At 40.7% G+C, this 20,549-nt stretch overlaps 1 protein-coding gene across 11 annotated transcripts in view; it reads right to left on the bottom strand.

Annotated features, from left to right (window-relative positions):
- The window catches only part of mef2aa (myocyte enhancer factor 2aa), a 103,290-nt gene that overhangs the window by 32,436 nt on the left and 50,305 nt on the right, over positions 1–20,549 (bottom strand). For all 11 annotated transcript variants that reach the window (XM_086073428.1, XM_086073427.1, XM_086073426.1 and 8 more), the window contains exons 2-3: positions 13,836–14,096; positions 7,549–7,752 (exon numbers count right to left, since the gene is read on the bottom strand). In XM_086073428.1, the coding sequence (XP_085929554.1) occupies positions 7,549–7,752; positions 13,836–13,889 (258 nt within the window). In that variant the 5' untranslated portion in view covers positions 13,890–14,096. The remainder of the gene's footprint in view (positions 1–7,548; positions 7,753–13,835; positions 14,097–20,549) is intronic.

Raw genomic sequence — 20,549 nt, 5'->3', positions numbered from 1 at the left:
TGAGCCACCAGCGGTAGGATAATTGATCAATCACACTAATTGAAGAGTAAGGACAGCTAGCCCACCATAGCAGATGTGCCAATTTGCATTCATTAAGACAGAAATGAGCCTTAATCACTATGGCGCTCAGGTTTTGATTGACAATCTAAACCCCCGCCCACCACCGACACAAACTCCAACCCTCACACAATGCCCATTCAGCACCATGACATGGTCAAATATATATGTCTTAGAATTACAGTATAAATAACACATTGTTTGTCTGTTTTTATGCTGAAAATCTTGAATTGGCATTAGTAGTAACATGACTTGCTTGTTACCAGGTTACATTGTATCATCACTGTGCGTGCGCACGCACACACCACACACACACCACACACACCACACACACACACACACACACACTAACAAAAACTAACTGAAGAATTCAGTTTAAAAAAACAGGTGAATCGCAAATTAGTATAGTAAATTTCATTTATTCCAATATGTCAATTCAAAAGGTGAAAAGTTTTTGTATTATTTGAAGTTCTTGAAATGGTTAGTTTCATGTTTTTGTAGCTGTAAACTATTATTACATTTATACAAAATAAAATCTAAATATTTATTTATGTGTGTACCAGTAGTAAATCTATTGAGTTTCACTTTGAACTACTTTCCATAATTTTCTCTTTTAAGAGTTATACTATTCATTAAAATACCAGATATTTGGATATACATGTATTTCGCAACATTTCATAATATAATTTATAGATAAGTAAATATGGCAACAGATCTCAACTTCAATGACAAAATTAAATATATTCTCTGCTACTTTATGTAATTTTCTACTTAAGTAAACCGTAAGAAAACGGTGTCCTATTCACGTTTCTTTTGAATAATTATAGATTTTAAACCTTATAAATGGGGCAAGTAACAATAAATAAAAGATACCCAGGGAGTGCTTGGAAAGACCAAAAGTGGCTGACATTCTGGAACGGTCAGAATTTACATTTTGCATTGAATGATTTATACAAGTCCATTTATAACAAAAAAAATTGTTGATAGCAATTGTGATATGAAAGCTAATGGAAGCTGCCTGACAATTATATGCTCATTTCCTCTTACTGTAGAGGTCGTGTGAGAGGGAGGCTGTTCTTTCATGAAAAGAAGAGGAATTGTCCATTTCCCCCCCAAGGAACAATGGCCAGCCCTATTTATTATGAGGGAAGATAAGCCAAATTTCCCTATGAATGATCGCTGCTTGTTTACGTTCACAATTCATCAGGACACAAGACATGCAAGAGAGCCACGAAATGCAAACGTCTTTGAATAACAGTGAAGGCTATTCATTTATCACAGATAATTTGGTATTTGGCTCAAATTAGGTTAGGGCCCATTTACGATAGTTTAATCTGTATATGATTACAGTTAATGTTGACTACATGTGCCTGCAAACTGTACTAATTTGAAGATGCAACATGTACCTTGATGGCTCTGCGAGACACCTGGCCAATCAAAGTCGAGTCTGCAGCGTGATTTGAAATGTTTCGCCTGTGACGTACAGGCGTCCCTCTGTGTCCACCATCATGGTGTGAGGTTAGAAGTGGAGCAAGGGCAAAATCTCATTAGCTCCTCACGGGGAGAGAGGGAGGAAGAGTGAATATTATTAGATTAATCTAATGATGAACTGCAGCATTTTCATTTGTGGCATAAAAAGAATTCAATAAGAAAGACAATTGGGCAGTGGAGTTAAAACCTGTCATGAGGGCTTTCCTGCTTTCGGGACAACAACAAGACACAAAAACGCCACGGACAAAAAATAGTCTCTCCGAGAAAACTGTCTACCTACTTAAAAACATTCAAAGAACTCCTTCCAGAAAAAAAGGATGTTGTAGGTAGGTCTGTGTCTTGTTTTTTTGCTCAGGCAGCATTCCTTAAAACCCCAAAATGACTCTCGAAACAACTGCCTTAACCTTGGTTTGCCACACTTCCCAAAATCATTGTCAATAACGGCTGTTCTTTTTAATCCATCTACAAACGCAAGTCAAGATTCTACCCTCCAAAGGATAAATTGAACATCAAATAAAATAATACACAACCAATTCCTAGAAATATGTCTGTGAGCAGAGACATTTTGAATTTTTGCCAGTTTATGACTAATCAGTGATGCTAATTTACATAATAACTGCCCCTGTACTACGCCCTTGCAATGGACAGTTAGGCTGCTAGATGCGCCACTGTCAAACAACGGCCATACTGGGAAGATATGGTTTAATTAGCCAGTTGTGATTTTACACATGCGTCATTCTTGTATGGCCTAGAAACGGGCAGCGGGTAGGTGACCATCTCTTTCGCTGGAGTAGGTCTCGAGAGTCTCAAAATCATGAACAAGGCAGTGTGCCATCTAAAAACAGCAGTTATGATTCTCCCACAAGGCCCAAAATCCAATTGATTGGAAACAGACAGTTGGGTTTTGGGAGAGGCCAAAATGTAAAATCTGAATTTTGTTAAGACTTTGATGTCACAGTGCAGCTTATTTATATAACATTGCCCCACACCCAGTCTTCACTGTCCAGGACTTGAGAGATAGGCTGGGCAAAAATCTGGCATTTTCAAGCAATGCCTAGACAACACAGAGACACGATCATGACAGAACCAAAATTCGGAAGCATAGATTAAGCATTGGCTTCTGAAAAGCGTCAAATACCTACATTTGCAAAGGAGATCATTTAACTTTCAGGCTTTTTTCATCCCACTCTGGAATATGGGTAGGAGATGACAACACATAAGCCCACTGTCTTCATGGTAAAGAAAGATGCAATCACAACTCACGAGCCCGCCTGTAGACCAGACTTGTCGATCAAAATGTGTGGCTCATTATTCATTCGGGAAAAACAAAAAGCTGAAAGTCTAGACAAGTGTTCTACAACTGATATCAGTCAAGACTGAAAGGAATTTCCCTTTGTACTGTATTACATTGAAAATAGGCCAAAACACTGTAGTTCTGCAGGCCAGCCGACTCTATCCTTAACTTTATCTTTGCTTTTGGTTTGAACGTATAGACAGTGATTTTCCACCGAAGTGCCTGTAAGGGTACAACTGACACACGTGAAAGCGCTCATCCATTATCACTCACAAATGCACACACAAAGAAAAAAATCCAGGCCGACTGTTCCGCTTTGGATTGTGAGCCAAGTCTGAGACAAAGTCCACAGTCCTCCACCGGGTTATCAAACTGTGGGCCAGACTCACATCCATCCATCTGTGGAAAACATGAGACGTTCTCCCAAACTGTACACTAGTTATCTGCAGATGCTACTGCTGAGCAGGAATGTGACCTTTTTAATTCAGTTTCTAACCAAAGGACGACCATTCCTGTAAAAAGTACGAGGATCGCATTGACCCGGCAGCCTCCTTGTTGGAGACAAACAGGCACATGATTGTTAAGATGGCAAAAGACTGCTTTAACGCAATAAAAATTATATAGATAAGTGTCCAGGAAAAGTGCCCTCATGTGAGGCTCGTTTCTCTTGACAAACAGGGAGTTTGGAATTTGGATTCTTGTTGTAATTCCAAGTGGGGAGCCTATCGAAAGGGATGGCTTAAAAGGCTTACGTTTGGATGTCGCACACAAACGTGCAAGAAGACTGGATTTCAACAACCACCTTTGACAGGGACGAGCGAAAGCCAGTTGTGTGTGTGGTGATGCTCTGAAGTGGAATGGCTGGGTTATTTCTGCTCTGCTTCTTCACTTCTGAGCGCTGACCATGTAGCCGGTAGGCAGATGGGGGTAGGAGAGGAGGGGGTTGGTTTGTCCGGGACAACGCTGCCTTGTTGTCGCCTTTTGTGCAATGGGGGTGACGCTTCCTTGAGAGTAGCCAGAAGGGCTGCAATCAGCTCAGCTACAGGCTCCCCATACATGTACTGTACATGAGAGATCTTGGTGTGATGACTAACTGGGACCTGGATTGTAAAGGCCACTAAAAAGCTGTGATTCGTCTACTTATAACCACTCAAAGAATCAAAGATCTTCTGTCCAAGTGTGATGGTGTTCATTTTCACTAGATTATTGGCCCATTGTGGCTTTTACAGGTCTGAACAAAAAAAATCAATCTGACAGCATCTGGTCTAAAAGGCTGCTGCTCAAGTTCTTACTGTTACTAAGAAACCATATAAAACTGGTCCTAAAATCTTAACACTGTTTTTGTAAGTCAAAAAAATTATTTTAAGATCTTACAGTTGGTGTACGGTCTTGGAGCTAAATATGTTGCAGATCCCTCAGGTAATTGAGTGCAAGCTTATTGAGTGTTTCCAGAGCCAAAATAAAACAAAGCGAAGTAGCATTCAGCTTCTGTGCTCCTCAATTTTCAGACAAAATTTCAAAACAACAAAGCTCTACTCAATTTTGGTACATTTATATCTAACCCAAAAATGTTTTGTTCGTTCTGCTTTTTCAAAAAATCAAAAATGTAACTTTAAAGCTTTGCCTCTGTGAAGCAGTATGGAATTACCTTGTGTGTAATGATGCCACACTAATAAATATGCCTAACACCGATATGTTGACACAAACATCAGTGGCATGTAAGTATGCAAAACAAAAAGTGTGGTGGTACTGATCAAACTATCATCTCAAAACCTAGACAAGCAAAAGAGAAGAAATTTGTGGTCACCGTTATGTAAGAAAGGGATGTGTCCATTTATTTTTTATGCAGGTGAGAGCACTAGCTTTTTTTTGCTACAGGGCCCCCCCCCCGATGAAAGAGTGACTGCACGAGTCTACTGGCTTTCCAGAGCACACTTTGCTCCAGCTCTGCCAAGCAGGTAATTCACAAGCAGTGGCAGCAGCGGCATGAATAAAAGATAATAGGCCACAGCTGACTCTTCTGTGCTACATGTAATGTCTCTAATTTCACAGAGAAAAAGCCTTCATAAGGTGCAATAGGCGAGAGATTTCCTCCCTTAGAACCCTGATATCTACTAACTGGCTAAAGAGGAGATTTTTGACAAGGGAAAATAAAAAAAAATGCGATGCATGTGTATTTTGATCAATAAATAGACATGAAATGTTGAGGTTATAAATGGCGCACTATGAACATGTTAGTAAAGTGGCATAAGAATATGGCATAATAATAAGGACTTTCATTTAAAAATATCAATAATGAATTTGCTACTCTACTAGCATACAGTAGTTTCTGACTTATTTTGCTTTGATGAAAAAGGTTTGCTTTCAGTTCAAGAAAACATAATTTTTTGGGGGGGTTAAAACAAAAGAGTTGGAATACAGTTAAACAATGGGTCTTCGGTTCACGACAGTTGCAAGTTTCAAGGTTGCATGTGGCGTGCAAAGAATGTGTTTTTGCGTCAGCATACTTTGTGCCCTCGCGGCACAAGTTTCCGCTTGACTGGATGGGTTTATAATTATTAGTGTTGTTCCAATACCGATACTGGTATCGGGAGAGGCCCCGATACTGCATTAAAACTAAGGGTGGGGGGAGAAAAAAAAATCTATATTGCAATATATTGTTGTGCTCTCCGTTACAATAAATATATTAATACACTAACAACAGTATCGATATTTTATGACGACACACCAGCGCAAAGCACATAATGGATTTACCCCGTCATTCAGACATGTCAATGAAGCTGGAAACCTATTCAACGTAACACGCCGCCTACACTAAGGCTTACTTAAAAAATACAACTTTACCAAACAATACATTGAAGCCAATGCAATTGCCTTGGTGGGCTTTTACTTTGAAGTCGGCCTGCGTGGCAACATGGCCGCCAGCTTGACTTCCTTTTTCGACGCGTTAGCTTACATATCAAAGATTTTATTTAAATTACACATTTTCTACCAACAATATCACAATGCCATCCCAAAAGTATATTTAATTGGTAATTTAGGCTGCTAAGAAACCGCTAGTTAATAACGTCATCATTGCATGATACGCCGTAGTGTTAGCATTAGTGCCTGGTTGGTACGGTGGCCCTGAAGTGCAAAAAAAGGGCTGGCAACAGTAATGAGTGACACTTACCTGGCTTGCTTTCTTTACTCTTTCAATATCCTGGGCCTAGGCTACTTTGTAATTCACTCTCCATGTTTCAAGTAAGGGAATGTGCCTTAAATTACACTGTCTTTTTCATTATATAAAAAAAAAAAAAAAAAGAGATAATAGAACTTTGTCTTAATTTATTTTATAAAACACTTTTTCCAATAAATAAAAACATTCAACTCAAAATGTCAAATATTGACGTTTAGATTTAGGAAAACAACTTCAAGCCATTAATACCTTGTTATTTTATACACATAAAATAAGAATGTATCTGCTTCTTATTGCACTTAAAGTTGTGTTCATAAATACTATACGACCAAATTAGACATTTTGAGTCGATTTTTTAATTATTATTATTTAATGGGCAAAAGCATGCATATAATCGGTATCAGCGGTATACGCTCCAAAATTGGCCCAGTGTACGAATTTTCAGCAAACCTGTATATCGCAATATGTTATGATGTCATTGAAATTATAATTTACCATCAGGTAACTAAGTTGAAAATGTTAGTCCTTAAATTGTTAAATGTTTTAATTTTTTGATTAATTTAAGAAAAGTGAAGGGAAACGGCAAAGCAGTGTTTTGCACTACAGTACTGTTTCACCTTTTATTTATTCTCATGTTTCACATTGTTCTGTATTTCTCCTATAATTGCAGTTTTGCACATAAATCTTTTGGGAGTAGCATTTTTGACTATTGCGCAAGAGGGCAGGGTACACATTGGACTGGTCACCAATAAATCATAGAGGACATACAGACTACTCTGCATTCACACCTACGGGCAATTAAGTGTATTTAATGAAGCTAAGAATTTTTGAATCACGGGAGGTCCAGAAACTCCAAACAGATTTGAACCATCATCCACAGTGAGGCAGAAGTGCTTAACACAGAGGTGAACTGGGGTATTTTTCCTGAAAATGTATGTCAAATTCTCAATTGTTGCAGTTCCACTGATAGAACAACATCTTGTTAGTAGAAGGTCTAGAATTAAGATCCCACCTTCATTAATGTCATTTAGACAAACCATTCTCTAAACTGGCATAACTCAGTAGCCTGCCAATTGGGGGACACACAAGTGATGCCAAAAGCTGAATTTCTATTGTTCTTTACAGCAACTAAAACCCAGGTTGAAGACATGTCAGCGACAACAGGGACTGTATCTTTGGGGAAACAGGTTCCTTATAGTGGTCAGATAAGTTTCCTCCACCAGTTACTGGACATGAACATATCAGGGAGTGCAGAACTCATGTGACCTATTGAAGAAGGAAACTTTTACATTTGCTTCATGTCTAAAGCATTAGCAAAGCACTATTATCTGGGTAATGGGTGTTAAAGAGGGAGGGATATTCCAAGGCCTTGTACCCAGAATAAAATAGTTATTCCGTGTTAAATGCAATTTACCAATTTAAGCGACAGCTACACCAACAAAAGAAGTAATGGGAGCGAGTGGAGATGTGTTGCTGTTTTTTTCCCCCACAAAGTCAGTCGAAACACACACACACACAAAATGCTCACCTCCACAATGTCGGAGTTGGTTCTGCTCTCATGGGGCTCGTTGTACTCGGTGTACTTGAGCAGCACTTTGTCCATGTCCGTGCTGGCATACTGAAACAGCTTGTTGGAGCTGTTGAAAATGATGAGGGCTATCTCGCAGTCGCACAGCACGCTCAGCTCGTAGGCCTTCTTCATCAGGCCGAACTTCCTCTTTGTGAAGGTAACCTGATGGAGAAATGGAAATAACAGTTGGTTACATGGGAATTTACAAAACATATAACTCAAATGAAACAATACTGTTAAGAGTTGATCTTATAACCATACAGTGATGGCATTCCACATTTTATTGTTACAGACTTATTCCAAATTGGTTAAATTACAATACGAGGACACCCGGCACTGGATAACCTTTTCTGAATTTGACCAAATTCCTGGAGAAATTATATACTCGTATGTACAGAGGGCCAACTTCCTTCATTGCATTCCAGATTAGTGAGAATCAAATAATCCTCAATTTGTGTTTTACTTATTCTTTGTCTTTTTTTCTGACACCTATTTAAAATTAATCAGCTTCAACAAGGACTGTCAGAAAAATGGAAGATAAATATACATGCTGGAAGTTGCATCGAATACTGTAAGTCAGTGAGTGGTGTCCAAACTCTGTCCTAGAGGGCTGAGTCCTGCAGGTTTTGGATGTTTCTCTTCTCCAACACACCTGAAGCGCATCAGCAAGCTCTGCATAAGACTGATTACGATCCTTTTCATTGGAATAGGTGCGTTGGAGCAGGGAAACATCCAAAACCTGCAGGACCTGAGTTTGGACAACAATGCTTTATTAGACTCCCATTGAAAGACTGGAGCACTTCCATTGCTCATTTGTCATTTCTCATTTTACAAGACATGATAAGCAATTTTCAAAAACATTTAAAACAGTTTTTAACAGTCTACCTAATAGCTAATAACCAAATGGCTTTTGTAAAAAAAATCTTTAATTTCTATAGAATTATTTTATATTCATTTCATATTTATATAAAAAAAAAAAATACATAAAAAAAACATGTCAGCAGGCATCCTAACATCTCAACAGTTTTGATCCGCGATTTGAAGCCATTTGACAGACAACAAGCTGTCGTCCACTAGAAATGTTGGCATTGGTCCAACATGTCGAGTTAAGAGGTCAGTGCAAGACAGCGAGCTGAGTCAGAGGGGTCCATACATTACTGTTGCCGCTGACTCCATATACGGAAAGATATCTGTGTAGCGCAGCACAAGCTTTGTAACTTGAGCCCTCAGATGGGACATCAGGTCATACATCACTCCAGCTGGTAATGTAACCCCCCCGCCAAAACGCCCCCAAGCAAAGTGACTATGTTCTGTATCTGCAATTTTTGTTTCTGTGGTGCACACGGTTCAACATTTATTTATTCTTTAAAAGTGATGTCTCTTTTAAAAATATTTACAAAATAATAAACACATTTTGCCCTAAGAGCTTTTCATTTTTGTTGGCCCTTCCCAACTTCTATTTTGTGACCAATTTTCCTTACTACTTTATTTCTTTCCGTAACGTTTCTGCAATTCGGTCTTTGTGAATGTCACTCGTTGATGGGCTCAAAGCGGATAACAATATGAAGGCAGACAAATGGATATGCACAGAGACCAATATCAGGAGAGCACCTTGCACTTCTAAGCAGTTCCACTGAGCGCTCAGCCCGCACTCATCTGCCCGTCTGAGTGTCTGTTTGCTTGCTCAACCTAGCGGAACGCGCGCGTAGGGGAAGGTGGGGGCCTTCACGTGAAGGGAAAAACGATTAACAAATTGTCCGCTCTTTAGCAGATGAATGCAGGGCTTTAAGCCACAGAGATGAGCGGATCGTTTTTTTTTTCTGCAGGAAGCATGCGGATTGAAACGCTGAGGCGTAGAGACTTCGTTACACCTGGATGGGTGGCAGAGTGCTGAGTGCACGGCTGCTGAGCCAGTATCTTCACTTGCTCCTTGGCACAAAAACATAAACGCACAAAAACAATGACAGATAATTTTAAAGAAAGACCTATATATATCCCAATATAGCAATTTTCCTTAAAAATTATATTCTTCTAATTTCTAGTTCTAGGTTGCTGAACAATGCTCTACAGTAAACTCAAGCTAATAAACCACAGGTTGTTTGGGCAACACATAGACACTTTGGGTTTTCTGTAAACCATTTATTGTTCTGGATAATTTGGTAAAATGTCTTTGAAATTATATTAAAAGCAATTTGGGATTATAATTTGTGATGTATTCATGGTTTAAACTATTACTAACATTTATAGTGACTCAGGGAATTTCGCTATTCGAGTAAGAATAGAATAAGTTGACTATTTTTGAAAGTGGTGTGCCCTTTTTTTACCTCATGACAACCTGAAATGTTTAAACACGTCGCTATTTATTCATAAATATATCTAGAATCACGAACAATTAAAACCTTTATGATGGCATCAGTTGAGTCAGTGGGGCATAAACACACAAACATCCTCGGAGTAAATGGGAAGCACAAGTCAAACACACCCACAAAGTTAGCGTGGGTGTATTATGCTTATGATAGCAACATTATATGATCTGCCAAGGTCCATTAGTCTCTTTAATAGTGGATGGATGAGGTGGAAGGATGGATGTATGTCTGAGTCTACGGCCAGGCTGCAACTAGCAGAAGCATTCTTGCTTCACTCTCAGTTATTTTGCAGTTTAAAGAACAAGAGCTGTGAACTACATCCAAAAACACATTCGCTCTGGCAGTAGGAGCCTTGGAATTCATCCAAAATGGCTATTACAGACCAAAATGGCAGACTTGACAACTGTTTGACCCACAATGGAAGGCATAGGCAGCATAAAAAAATAAAACAGAAAAACGCTTGCCAACTTAGCATTGCCCATCTGTCTCGGTTACCTGCTTTCAATAGGGGCTCATTATTTTGAATTCCCTATTAGTTTGTCAACTTACGAGCCCTGAAGTTCTCCCGGACGAGATGCTTCAAACCTAAATGTGTGACTTTGGACAATAAACGTTGACGGCATGCATGCCCAAACGCAGTGCCAATATGCTTCAGATTGGGGCTGCCTGTTCAATTTGAGCATGAGTTTCCCCCCTTTTGTGTCCTGTTGTAATAAACATGTCTACACAATTTCATGTTGATCAGTACAATTGGGAGTCCGGGGTCTGTTTTTCCAAGGGGCCCTTCAGAGTGACTTTTGGGAGGTTATATTTGGTACTCCTAAAACATTTTCACCAGCAATGGTGAGCTTTCTGGTATGTTTATGCTTCCCCAAAAGGAGATTTATTTGTCAAAATAACAGATTCCAAGAGGGCCCCCCCTTACGCTCTAACCCATCATATTTAAATCTGCCAATCAATGTTTTACTCACATTCCCATCATTATGTGCACCACAGTCAAGTCAAACAAAGCCAGCACATACACATGTGCATGCGCACACGCACTATCTCACACAGAGTTGATGTGCCAGTCAAAGGGTCTATCAATGTCATTCCTCGGGCAGAGGCGCCAAACAAGACAAACAAGACATCTGGGGCTGTGACTGCAGCTGTGACTGGGCCATGGCGGAAGATGCCAGAGTTGCCAGCACCTTCGTAGGGGTTAGAAGCTGGAAGCCTTATTAGAACCTCATGTCGCCCCTGATGGCAGACATGAGGATTGAGAGACAGCAAGAGGGAGAGAGAGGTAAACAGACAGAGAGGGAAAGGGAGGGAGAGAGACAGAGAGAGAAGAGAAACAAGTGAAGAGAGAAAGAAGAGAAAAGAGAAGAGAGAACAGATGAGAGAGAGAAGAACAGAGAAGAGACGAAACGAGAAGAGAGGAGACGAAATGAGAAGAAAAGAGATGAAACGAGAAGAGAAGAGAAGAGAAGAGAAGAGAAAACAAAGAAAGTGAGAGAAACAGAATGACAAAGAGAGGTCTAGCGCCAGCTGGCAGAGTGATCTTGGCCCTCTGGCTGCTGTAGTGCATAGTCCACTGTTACTGTCGGTCTGGATCATCTCTGGTGGAGAGAGCAAAGTGCCTCCAGGATTACCAATGTGGACAAATGAGGGTGCAAAGGTCTTGTCCTGGGTGGGAATGACCTTGAAATGGTATCCTGAAGTGACCTTGAAATGAGATGGAGGCCACGTCATGCTAATTTGCAAATTACAGATCCTTGGTGAGAATGTTAAATAGTTACAAAGCCTGACATGTTACAAGACTTGCTAAATGAAATGCACTTGGATTAAATACACCTTAACCTTTAGATTAGCATTTTCCAAACTTTGAGATCAAAAACATGTCAAACCTGAAGACCAGCTTTTTTAAAACTTACAGTCCATTTGAGACTATCCCAAATTTTGGTTTGAGACAAAAAAAATATGCACATTGCTTCTAATATGCAAGTTCACAGTACATCCGCCTCTATTAGAATCTGTTCCATATGCCCGTTTAAAATTCCTATTCATGAACTCCTTGAATGAGAAGAATCAAGCATTGCTGGACGGTCGTTATCTAGCATTCATTGGCAATCAATGTGACAACCTGGCTTGATTATTGGGGCTTTTCTGCGTGCTGGACCATCACGCATCACTGGAAGTATTTGACGGTGTATGTTGCCATGGAACGGAGCAGGTATCTTGTTCAAGGATACTTCGTACAGGACCAATCGAACCTGCAGCTTTCACGCCCCCACGTCATGTATTCAGATCAATAAAACCGAGCCTGTCAAATGACAATTACGAATCTCACCTTGAGCCACAAACGGCAACATCCTGTAGAGCGGCATTGCTATCTTGATACACAGCAGAACAACAAAAACAACACAACGTGACAGTGGACCAAAGAAACTGTCCGAGTTCAACTCATACTGAATGTTCATATCAGTCGTTTGAGAAGTTTAATGGGAGGCTTGGATGATGACATCTTTTACTAAAGACATTTTCTTTATCTATAGTGACTTGGGAACAGGCCAGGGTGTAGTACACCGTTGACCAATCTATTACACGCTTGTTCCTTGTTCTTAAATTAAAACAAGTTCACTTCCAAGAGCTCCTGACCAATCAAGAGTGTTCTGAAGAGTGCTTTTTATCTGATTGATAGTTTATTTCGCAGAAGCAGACGGCGTGAATTCCATCCAGCTCTGCGGCTACTCCAGACCAGAGTAGCAGAGTATGCTATGCACCCCACTGACCCGCCCTGCTAAATGAGAGGGTGCTGCGGTGCCGTGGCCGCTCTTAATTGCTACCAAACACATTTCAGAGAAGGGGAGCCATTCCTACTACCAAGGCCCTGGGAGTGGGGTGGGCTGACGACTACCACTCCCGCCCAGCGTTCCTGCTGCCTCATCAATTTTTCTGGCCGAAATTGCAGGGTGGCAGGGGACGCGCGTCTGTAAATATGACAAAGAAATGTCACAGTCGTCGTTGAGTTGGATGAGACTTGAGGGAGGAATGTCTCTTTACATCAATGCAAACAAAGACAGCTGCTGGACTCTGGATGGAAGTAAGGCAGGAGGGAAAGCTGGGATGTAGAGTAGGTAGGTAGGAAAAGGCATTTTGATGACAGAGACAATTTGGAAATCACATCAGCATCGTACAAAGTACATTAAGAGCACTCAGTGCAGACCTCTGTCAAGGCTTAGACAACTGAAATATTTTCTGCTTGGATCTAGAAATTATTATCAAGATTCCATATAAACGCTACAAACTATAATCTTATCTTGTGACAGTTGACAGCAATATGAGTTTCGTGACAGCAATACGAGTTCTGTTAAATTAGATTTTTGTGTTTTTCATGTTAAATTAAATTGGGCCCTACGATTTACTGTCAATTTTGCTCCCAAAATCCGCTTCACCAGCAACCCTAATGAAGATGAGCACCATATAACGGATGGAAATTAATTCTCTAATCTAGATCAGAACTGGACAGAACAGTGTCCAAGTCTGCATATTCAGCGGATTTTGTTCAAACGTAAGAGTAAGCATCAAACATGCACTGTTGTTGTCAATGAGTAGCATGTGGGTCTGTCATTAGCACGTCCACGTCACAATCAGAAGGCATTTTCTATTGAAACACCTCCCAGGCAATCTGAACACTGTAATGTAATAGCCATTGATCCATTTTCTATAGCAATTGTCCTCGGTGAGCTGTAGCGTATACCAGTTGTCTTTGGGCGAGACAGAAAGGCCTAAACAGAGATTCAAACCCCGAACCTCAGAGCTGTGAGGCAGACGTGATAACCACCAGCCTACGGTGATGCCAAACAGTAACATCAAATTTACTTTTTGAACATGTACCTGTCTGTTCCTTTCATCCATTATCCTGGTGATCTGTATCTTCTTCCGCCCCATGGCTCCTTGTCCTTTTTCCCGTCTCTCTGACACTTCACGGACAATATTGGACAATCGACAACACACATGCAAACACACATACACACACACGCACACACACTTCTAGTCCACCGCTCTCCTAGCACATTGTGCAAGTCCTTCTTCTGGTATGCGCACTTTCACTGGTCTCCACGCACCATATGCTCTTCAGCAGTCACCCGGCACAATCTACAAAAAAAAAAAGACACGGCCATAGCTAGTGAGCAAGAGAGAGAGGGGGAACAGAGTTAACATGACACTCGGTAATGTCTCCTCAGGCACTTCAAAGCACAAGTGTCTTCTGTTCTCAATGTCATTTCGAGTATGAAACCCACATGTCCGGGGCCTTATCTCCTCATGTGAGCCACAGCTGAAGTCAATGAAAGACAGCCTGTGACAGCGGGGTACATTAACAGACTATTACATCACAGTTTAAAAAAAACTTTAACAACAAAAATCAACAAACAGGTGAGACGATAAAGGATGTCAATTATCACATTATTATCATATGACATCCATCTATCTTTTGTTTGGGTTTATGATTTAAGAAGCAGTTGCTACCCAGCTAATTAATGGCTTGTGCTAGCAACTACCACAAAATATTATTTTCAGTCTTATAGAGTAGATAATGATAACGGCAATATCATGATATCGTTGCATTCTATGTGTGCATTTTCAGCACCCACTGGTGGTTAGTTTATTAGTGAAGTGTAATTTTAATTAGGCATGTTTTGACCACCTAAGTGTACGACCCAAAGTAATGGCCAGATGAAGGGGAATGTTAACACATTTGAGTTCCACAATTGACTCGATTCAGTGTGAAGCAAGGTAAGTGACCTAATATTACGTTTTATTAGTGATTGGAGGTGGTTTATGTACATTGAGGTTAATGCTACCTGTACTATTTAGAACTATATCTATTATCAGCTAATTAACATTGTATAGATGAGACATTTACACGGAATTGCTCAAGTTTATTTTATTTATATTTTTTGTTCAACAGAAACCACACCCACAAAACAGTCAAAGAGAAAACCTGGTTTGATTATTGCTCTCATAGACAAAACGTTCGAACCAAACATACTGTGGCAGTTAACACTCTCATAAATCAGTCATACCAGCAAATAATTGTAAACATCTCCATCAAAAAGCATTACTTTTCTGACGTTTCAGCCAAACACAGCATCGTGAACTACATAGATCATGATACTTTGCATGACAATAAAATAAATTAAAAAAAACGGCTGGCCAAGCATATTTCTGTCACTGCTGTTATATTGTGCCTTTTGTTTCCTAATTATCAGGAGCTTTTTTTGTTTTGTTTTTTTAATCGCCAACCTCGCCACAATACATTGATAATTATATCGTAAGGTTTGCATCGTGACAATTTTATCGTCACGTTTGTATATTGTTACATTCCTTTTACAGAGTCAGATTTTCTGTACTCGTTTGATGTTTTTTTTGTTATCGGTTAACTCTTACCAAGTTTGTAAAAATGCAATTATTTAAAGTTTCAACCATGTGCACAAAAAGCGTTTATGCTCCGTTTGCAAGCAGAGTGGTGACATCGTATTGACCTTCCCAATCTGACCACCATGCCAACTTTGCTCTTAAGATGATTAAGACAGCACCCAGTCCTAGGCTGACATCCGTACAAGTCTCCTCAGCTGCAAGCGAGATCACGAGGGTGAAAAAGGTGGGAGTATATGTATATAAATACATATTCCTACATACGTGTGTAACCTAGCCACTGTTCCCTTGGGAACATCCATGCCCGTCCTAACCGTTTCCCTAACAGAAGAATTATAGCCCCTGCCCTGAAGGCACATCAATCACTTTTTGCGAGCAGATAAAACATGTCTAAATACTGCATTCCCCCTTATGGCTGCAAATGTAGAAGGGTTAACAACTGCGACAATTAGTAGTGAAACAAGCAAGCCAGAGGCAGAATTGGCAGTGTCAATGAAAATGACCGCTCTCCAGTGGCATGCAGTCATTATGGCTTATAGATGAACTGAAATTATGGTGTCTGGCTTTCTGGATCAAGGCAAACTTGACTAAGATCTCCCTGCTAAGCGGTCACAAATGTCCATATAAGCCAGGACAGGAAAATGTGTAAACTTGATTTTGATCAAGAGCTAGGTAACTCAAAATTTTATGCTACAAGCTCCAGGGGTTCTTCAGTTTATGACAGAGTTCTGTTCCTACAGCAGTGATTTAGGTTTGTAACGAAAATATGTACACAAGTCAGAACACTTAGCTTATTATACTAACTCAGTAGTAAATTCATAATTGCTGTCAACATTTGTATTGCAAAGACTTCAGGGCCATAAATATCAAAACAATCAATTGAAAAACAGATAAAAAAACTGCTACGAGTGTCACTTCTTGGGCCACACGTTGCAAACTAGTTCATTTTATGCCATTCATAACATCAAATAGTCATGATTACAGTAAATATTTGGGATAAATATTGATGCCGTGGTAAACCATACCTGCGTAGGGATTCAAGACTAACATTGAAGTTATCATGTCAGAGTATTGGATTGAAGTTAAGCATTGTAAAACTTAAATCAATTCTGAAAATCTGATAACTATGTTGTCTATTATTAGGTTTGTGCGCTAGCAACCAGTTAGCTCGCTTGCTAAGGGGTAGCATGTAGCGCTAGTACGAAATGCTAGTGGTCAACCCCGCCCATATCATGCCAAGAGTTTGTAGTTTGGGTGAGTTTTTAATTTGTCCAAATGTTTTCATAAAAACTCCTGCTAAATAAGCTTTTCAGGATACAATTAACTCCAATGCCCCTTTTGCATTAATGCTCAGTCAGTTTATTCAAGTAACCACATTAAGACTCTCACTAATCAAGACATACTACATTTAGCATACATAATCCTACTAAATAAACAATTATTATGTATTAGGGCTAGTGAAACAGCAAAAATAATTATCAATTAATCAATGTATTAAACAATGTACTGTACCCTTTATGCTGATGATGTTAAATGGACTAAACAGACGTTTCAGGTTGTGGTTCTGTGCCCAAAAGCCATCTTTAGCTTAGCTTCGGGCTAAGGTTTGTTCGGCGTATGCAGTAAAATGAGAGAGCTGCACACCTGCTGTCTGAATTCCCTCTCAGCTTGTCATTTCACATCTGTGTAAGAGAAATGTCATGGCAGCGTCCATTATGCCTCCAGTCTTGAGCTGTCCTGCTGTGACAGCCGGGATAATGATGTGCAACATGCTTGCATACTCGATTTGCAGGTATCACTATTCTTGCATTTGGGTAGATTTTCTTGATCAGCCACCTGGGATAATGATTGGTTTGACTTTTAAGCGAAGCAAGCAAACCAAAATACCTAAATTTCACTGGTTCTCTTTGCATTGTACAAATATGGCAAGGCAGTGCAGTGGCTGAAAACAATGGACTATATGCCACGGAGGAGGCGGGACTTCCGACTTCCGGATTTTCCCCCATCAACTTTGTTTCCGTTTCCGGTTTGCGACGTTTGGGCCGCGTCCCAGTACTTGCGCTTCTGTCTTTGTGCCCTCAGTTGCGCGTTCCCGTCGACGGGTGCGAGGCTGCGAGTGTGTAGTGTCTGTCTCAGTGTCCAAAGCATTTCAGATAGCCGAGACGCCTTCCCGCCGATGAGCGGGAACGAGTGTTGGAATGCGGCCAGCAGTTACAGGCGCTGATGTGTAAAACCCGGGAGTCGGAAGTCCATGGCATCGACCCCATTGCAGGGATCAATATGCTAACTAGTAGTGATGTATTCATCACCAAACATGTTTCAGGCTGCACATTTATCCAAGTTATATAAACTATCCTAAACCACAGTCCCCCTTTACCGAAAAGTGGCACAGTTTGGGTTGGATATTTTGGATACCAAACAGTATTGCTTGCTGGGAACAGTGCTATGGCAGCAGATGTATCTCAAAAATGTGTATGGAGGTGTGGGTGGGGGCAAAGTTTGAAGTCTTTCTTGGAAGAGGAAATCATAAGAAGTGTAGCCAGAGAGCCTGGCTCACGTTAAAGCAGGGATTCCAACTGCTTATACTCACAATCCAATCACAGGCCTCGAGTAGACAAGATTCCACTTCCTGCCCGTCCACTTCCTGTTATTCTTCCGCACGTCTGCATGTTCTCCGCAGTCAAAGGGTAAAGCTGGAGAGGAGGAAAGGGAGGGACCACCTAGGGGATACCCTTCCCATCTGAGCACCATTGTGATGATTAGTGCGAGACTAAACAACCACAGAGGGGCTCATCTCTGGTGACTACACTTTGCAGGCCTATTATGTTTACTCTGAGGTTGATTAAACAGGCTCAATGATGTGCAGAAGCTTACAATTGGCTGGTGGAGACCTTTCCCGCTTTTTTACTTTCCAAAGCACTCATCTGGTTGGTTATGTAAGAATGAATCACAGATATCCAGTCAACCATTTTCTGTACCTCTTATCCTCATTAGGTTTGCAGGTAAGCAGGAGCCTATCCCACCCACACCTATAGGCCATTTTGAATCTTCAATGAACCCAAAAGCATGCCGAGTACAGTACCCGGACAAATCCCATTAGAGATTCAAACGCAGTTGTAAATACTGTGAGTACGGACCACTACTGCAGTAGGCTACCGTGCTGTGTCACACCACTGGAAGGGTAGCCTCAAAACAAACAAACCTAAAATGTACGCTTTTACCAATTTGTTTCAATGGAGCCTTGACATCCGTGTGGTAGGAAACAAGCAGCACCTCCCCCACTACCTTGTTTCGGCTTTCATCAGGAGTTGTTGTACCTGTAAATGGGGCTGTTGGCCGGAGGGGAGCAAAGGCGAGCCAGCTCTTTCATGCCCCCCTGACCCACACCCCAATTTACTCTCCATCCACCACCACCCCACCCCCTCTTTTTTGTGGGTTTATCTCTCTCTCCAGGGGCGAAAAGGCAGGATTGTAGCCGCTGCAGCATCACTAGTGTTAATGTCGCTTGATGATAATCTAGTGGAGGGGCTGATCCCTTAACAACAAACAACCCCTCCCTCCCCGTGCTTCTTTTCAGACATGATTGTCTCCTTCTTTTTCTTTCGATGAGTGAATGTTATATCAATGTCACTTGTCCCACAGTTTCCACAGCAACTAATGAGATGTAATTAAAGAGTGAAAATGAGTGAAAAGGGAAGCGTTGACAGAAAAATGTAGAAGGATATAGGGCTGGGCGATTGGGCCATAAAAGAAAATTTTGGATTTTCTTTACAAAAAATGTATTTCCCAGAACAATGGTATAAATTGTGGAGCAAAAAAAGAGCATAATACAGTTTTTTTGAGTATTTTGTGAAATATATCTTCTTGTCTGTTGCCAAAATCCCACTATATCACAGAAAATTTGTAGTTTGTAGCGATTGTTGTGGGTTTTACAGTAAACTTCCTGTAATGCCCTCACATGTGGGTAAGGAGAGCCACAGTCACTAATATACTTTATAGCAATTTATGGAACTCTACGAGAACAGTAAAAGACAAACACATTGGCTACAGTTCCTCACCAGGCACTCACATGTAGCCTTGCTGACATCACATTGCCAACCAAACAAGCCCCGCCTCTTAAAGACACATATCTACAAAGACACTTCCTTACTTGGAGTAGTTTCTATATGTTTTATGCTTGCAATTATTTGTGTTTGTCCAAAAGTTAAAAAAGTGGATATGAATTAAGTTTAAATGTTATTAAATGCTAATAATTCCTCAGTTCATCGCTGGTGAGTCAGAAACGTATACATGGTTGTTCAATGTGTGTCTCTAAATTTAAAACACAATTTTAAAAGTAGGTAAAACAGACTCTTACAAGAGTGGAAACTTGAAAGTGATACAGAAGGTCATGGCATATCTTCCTCGCCTTACTCGATAAAGTAATATGTATCATCCCCACGCGACGAGTCAGATTGCGCCTAAAAGAAAAATCAATCAAATGGTGTATAAAAATTTATAGTTGAAAAGGAGTGTGTGACCTAAAACTAGCGCACACGCCCAAACGGCAGCCGAGCAGACAGCAAGTGGTTAATCTGCCACCATGACGACGGCAGCTCGGCCCAACTCTCCAATGACCCAGCTGTAATCCCTCACTGAATCAATGCAAGTTCAAACAATCCTTCATGCAGCTCGCACCTTGCGCGAGCTGGGGAATGGCGAGACTGGAAGCTACTTATCACCTACGAAATGACATCAAAAGGAACTAAAACCCCCATAGGAAGGGAGAGAAAAGGTTTCACCGGTTGGCCAAATGACAACGCCATCTGAAAACCAAGCAGATCTGCGCATCATTTACAAAAAAAATGTAAAAACGATGACGACTAACAACCAAATAGGATATAGGTACGCTGACAGCGCGAGCGCACAGACACCTCCATCACACTCTCGCGCAACTGGCAGGGGAAGAGAGGACTATGCAAGGTGACTTTGACCGAGTGCCCTGGGGTTTCACGAGAAGACGACGCTACATTAATTTCATGTCTCTTTTCTAACTGAGTTAGTAGCACAGAGCAGCGGATTGAGAACAAAAAAATAATACGGACCCGTCAGCATTAAAGGTAAAGGGATGCAAAGAGGCAAATAATAATTTTAAAGAATAACAAAAATATCTATTTAGATTGATTGACTATA

The sequence above is a fragment of the Leptonotus elevatus genome, chromosome 4 (assembly GCF_054856555.1).
Source record: "Leptonotus elevatus isolate MCC_2025b chromosome 4, RoL_Lele_1.0, whole genome shotgun sequence".
NCBI lineage: Eukaryota > Metazoa > Chordata > Actinopteri > Syngnathiformes > Syngnathidae > Leptonotus > Leptonotus elevatus.
Note: the sequence above shows the minus strand (reverse complement) of the source record. Positions and strands in the feature narration are given on the sequence as shown.